The sequence below is a fragment of the Stenella coeruleoalba genome, assembly GCF_951394435.1.
Source record: "Stenella coeruleoalba genome assembly, chromosome: 3".
Classification (NCBI taxonomy): Eukaryota; Metazoa; Chordata; class Mammalia; order Artiodactyla; family Delphinidae; genus Stenella; species Stenella coeruleoalba.
The window spans coordinates 92,015,638-92,020,431 of record NC_137148.1 but is presented as its reverse complement, the minus strand read 5'-3'; the positions used below and the strand labels follow the sequence as shown (position 1 = coordinate 92,020,431).

General features: G+C 42.9%; 1 protein-coding gene across 1 annotated transcript; it reads right to left on the bottom strand.

Moving 5' to 3' along the window:
- Positions 1-670: 670 nt before the first annotated feature.
- Positions 671-995, bottom strand: LOC307183589 (small integral membrane protein 20-like; the record flags this gene model as incomplete). The annotated part of the gene is made up of 1 exon (XM_079916314.1): positions 671-995. The coding sequence occupies exon 1, from the start codon at positions 872-874 to the stop codon at positions 671-673; it is 204 nt and encodes a 67-aa protein (XP_079772440.1). The 5' UTR covers positions 875-995.
- Between the last annotated feature and the right edge of the window lie 3,799 nt (positions 996-4,794).

Below are 4,794 nucleotides of genomic sequence, written 5' to 3'. Positions count from 1 at the left end.
ACCCCTCCCCTTTTATTTTATTTTTTTTGAAGTAAAAAGAAATCATTTTCATATACATATTTTCACTCAGTTAATTCAACATGATTTCTACTAGGCATGCATACCCATTTAGTTTGATTTGCTTCATAGTTATTTATTTTTCAAAATGCAGCAACCCTCCCAATGAGATAGTTGAGTTGAACTCTTTATTCTTAAAGAGTACAATGTACCTTGTCCTCAAAGAGTTTTATCAACTTCAACATTTTCAAAGAGCCCTATGAGCTGCTCAATATGGTGGTTTTTCACTGAAACTTCTTATTTGGAAGATGGCAAAACAGACTAGGATCTTCCCAAGTCTACTGGTTGCTTGTATTCATATTGAAGCTCAGGTGGGTAAGGGGTAGAGACTGAATAATAAGTAGATCACCTCCAAATGCAGCTGGGTGAGAAAGCTTCATTTTTAGAAAGGAAACCAAATCATGAAAACCTTCGTAATGGTGTGATTTGTTTCAGGGTTCTTTTGATACTTAAGAAGGGAATTAATCCTGGTGCACACTACTCTTCTTTACAGCCTTCTAGAGTTTTCTTCTCCAGCCATCGTTCTTTAGCCAGGTGATTTACTGTACTTGCTGCAGAACTGAAAGCATGAAGACTCTGTCTACTTTCATAATCAGAGGTGGTGATAGCCTTTTCATTTCCTGCCAAATGGATCCGACCACACTTTTAACCCTGGTGGCTGCACGTCTTCTTGGACAATACCAGCTCGATTTATGGCTTGTTCCTTCTGGTATTCCTCCAGCCGCATTAGGGGCCGGAAGTAGATGGGGTAGAAGGCGGCGCCAATCAGGGAGATGAAGCAGCCGAAAATGAGCGCGGTGCGCAGGTTCGGGGTCATGGCTCCAGCCGGTGGCCGCCTTGACCAGCCAAGCAGCCCTCACTCTTGGAAACGCGGATCCCGCCAGCGGTATCCCCCCTCCCCTTTTAAATTACAGATTTAGAAGAAGGGTCAATCACTGTAAAATATATATATATTATTTGCAAATTCAACAAATCTTTGATTTTGAGTACTTGTCACATCACAGTAAAATTCCAAACTCTAAAAATTTTGCTGTAATTTATTCAGTGCTTTGAACAAATGCAAGATAAATGGTTCCAATGGCTGATCCTTCCTCTGCATTTATCAACAAAGACATTCCTACAGCTCAGACTTGTGATTTAAAAGCTTAAAATGATTATATGAAGTTGCCCTACTTGAACGTGTTTTTTGGTTTTTTGGTCTTCTTTCTGAGACAGTCCTATCTAATGGCCATGGATCTGTTTTCTTTTAAATTCCTTGGGTTATTTTCCCTAATATCATAAAATGTGATCTATTATCTCAAATGGTTCATGTTGAAAAGTGATTTCAGGCTTATACAGAATTCTCACTCTCGTAGTTAGAACCCTGCACCTTTTAGTGTAAGGGAAAGAGTCTGCAATCAGATGGCAATCTGATACAGACAAAATCTCAGACCTGGGGTACAGGAACGTCAGGTCCCACAGCCCTGGGATCCAGCCTTGACTGCAGGCCAAATTTCTCTGACTTAGGTAGAGTCATCCAGTGCCAGGATGCAGACTAAGAGACAAGAGGGGAAACTGATTCTCCATTCCAAGGTTCTCTGTGCTTCTAAACACAGAATGCACAAACCTCCTTAAAAAAGTCACTTAGAAAGCTCATCAGGGAGAGTGTAATCCCTGTCTTGTTCGCTCCGAGGAGAACATGCTACAGTTCTTTTGATACCCCATCATTTCCTGACCACCAGATTCTAAAATCAGAACCTATTCTTGTGTTAAATTGGCATGTTTACCAATGTAATGAAAAGAAGGTGAACATATAGGCTACTATGATGTTTAAAAACTATATATATGACCTTTTCCCCTATTAGCCAGCTTCTAAGGCATAAAACCATCTGCTTTTCTCACCAATCCAGAGATGTCTTCTTACTTGTCCTCCTTCACCTACCCCTGTCTCATTTGAACCATTTGAACACTCCCTTTCTCATGTTTATATCCCAGGTGTGAGTTCCAGTCAACCTACCTCAAACCAAATGATCTCTGAAATGTTCACAAGTGTTCAGTTCTAATCACTAGTGCTACCTTCTGGGAGAAGCCCTTACTTCAATTGCAGAAAGAAAGTTTCTGACAGTTGTCTCCTTTCATTTTCCACAATCTGTTTGTTTCTATACCTTCCTAATATTCCTTTCACGGCCCCTCCCGCTGCGGAGCACAGGCTCCGGACGCGCAGGCTCAGCAGCCATGGCTCACGGGCCCAGCCGCTCCGCGGCATGTGGGATCCTCCCCGACCGGGGCACGAACCCGTGTCCCCTGCATCGGCAGGCAGACTCTCAACCACTGCGCCACCAGGGAAGCCCCAATTGTGCATTTTAATCACTGAATTTCATGAGATAAAGTTGCCTATGTGGCCATCCCTTTCCCCCAACACCCTTAGGACTGTTCTAGAGGAAGAATTATAATACCCAGACTTTTAAGCCAGGCATTCACAGAGGGTTTGAGCTAAATTATTTTGGTAGAGGCACAATATGGGGCATCTGAGTCTTAGAGTGCAATACCAGGCTCTGCGTGCCTGCCTCTGCTCCCCATAACCTATCCTTTTGAGGATCCTTGGAGAGAGCTATCCCTGGAATATGCATGGAGACTTTCACCCTAGGCTATAAGATTCCTCAGCTTAAATGATAGCCACTACCACCACTACTCTCCTCAGAATCCTACAGGATTGAGGTCCACTGTCTCTTTCTTCTGTTTGTTGACAGGCTTCTTCTCTTTTTATAGCTCTCAGCATCTTCCACCTTCCCACTTGCCTGAACTCATTGTTTCCTCACTACCTCTAAGTATCATTTAAGAATTTGCGACATACTACAAGTTATTTTATCTATTCTCCTACAAATAACACCTGGTATTTCAAATCATAGCTGTGATGCAAGATAAAAATATGAACTTCCTTTTGTTGTGGATATGAATATGAATAAAAATGCTTATAAGTATGGCTCAAGAAAAACCAATTCATGGACAGTTAATACCTTTACTATAATAAAGAACTCATCATAATAACTTACAAGTCATTCAAAAGTGATCTAAGAACAGGGCTTTAGAAACTAATTAAGTTGTGACATCTGGACTACATAGATCAATCAACAAGACTAGAGAGAAATACTGAAAGAGTGAGATTTTCAGTCAGGAGATTAAGGCTCAAATCCTGTCTCTAACGCTTATTAGCCATGTGACCTTGAGGAAATTTCTTAACTTTTGAAGTATATGTACATAATAATTTTTTTAGTAAATGAGTTATGGTCCCATTTTTCCATGCCTGCCTATACTTATTCCCTTGGCTTCCAACTCCTCCCATTAAAACTATTTCCTCGTTCTCTGAGTCAGGGCTGGCCTTGTACTTTGGCCAATAGGATGCAGCAGAAGTAGTGAAGTACCAGTGCCTAGTCCGGGCCTTGAGAGGACCTCATGCGCCACTCACTCTCTTGGAAACCTACAACAACCATGTGAGCGAGCCTGCGCTATCCTGCTGGAGACACAGATACCCTTCCAGTTCCAGGAACACAGAAGCAAAAGCAGTTTTCCCTACTGACTCCACTATAGCAAAGTCCTAGACAAGGGCTCTCACTGGCCTTGCTTGGGTCATGTGTCATATCTGAACCAACCACAATAGCCAGGTGAACGGAGCTCTCGGACCCTATGAGTTTCTTTTTTGACTCCGCTGGGTCTTCATTGCTGCGTGTGGGCTTTCTCTAGTTGCGGTGAGCAGAGGCTACTCTTCGTTGCAGTGCACAGGCTTCTCACTGTGGCGGCTTCTCTTGTTGCAGAGCATGGGCTCTAGGCGTGCAGGCTTCAGTAGTTGCAGCACACGGGTTCAGTAGTTGCAGCACGCGGGCCCTAGGGTGCGCTGGCTTCAGTAGTTGCCTGGCTCAGTAGTTGTGGCTCACAGGCTCTAGAGTGCAGGCTCAGTAGTTGTGGCACACAGGCGTAGGTGCTCCACGGCATGTGGGATTTTCCTGGACCAGGGATCGAACCTGTGTCCCCTGCATTGGCAGGTGGATTCTTAACCACTGCACCACCAGGGAAGCCCCTATTAGTTCTTGTGCTGATCCCTGTGTGAAGAGAGGAAGCAGTCTGCACTAAAGGAGTAGAAAAGGATAGGAAATGTGCTGAGTTGCGAAAATAATAGTGCCAGAAGCCTGAAATAATATGTTATTGCTACCCTCCAATTTATTACATATGCAATTCTCCTTCATTATTACTGGACTACATCTTTGTACTTGTAGTCCATAGTCCAGTAAGGCAGAAAGAAGATAATCTGCCCTCAGAAACAGAATTTTGGGCTTTTTGCCGACATCTTTCTCTATAGCCACTCTTTATAATCCTCTTAACCACCACGACATGGAGCAATTCTGGGAACATAAAGGAAATTAAACAAACATATATGTACTTCTAAGGAAAAGCACTTTATTATACTTAACTTTCCGTTCTGTCACCAACATACAAATATTCTCATTGCATTCTAACAGGGTTTTTGGTGTTCTGGATACTGAGATCTTAGAGGCTTAAGATACCATGGCTGAATTTATACCCAGGCTTTAAAGATGATGTCTCTTGTGAACTGAATCATAGGATTGCAGAGACAGAAGAAAACTTAGCGATCACTTAAATCTAAATTGGGTGAAGGGAGACCTTCAAGATGGCAGAGGAGTAAGACGCGGAGATCGCCTTCCTCCCCACAAATACATCAGAAATACATCTACGTGTGGAACA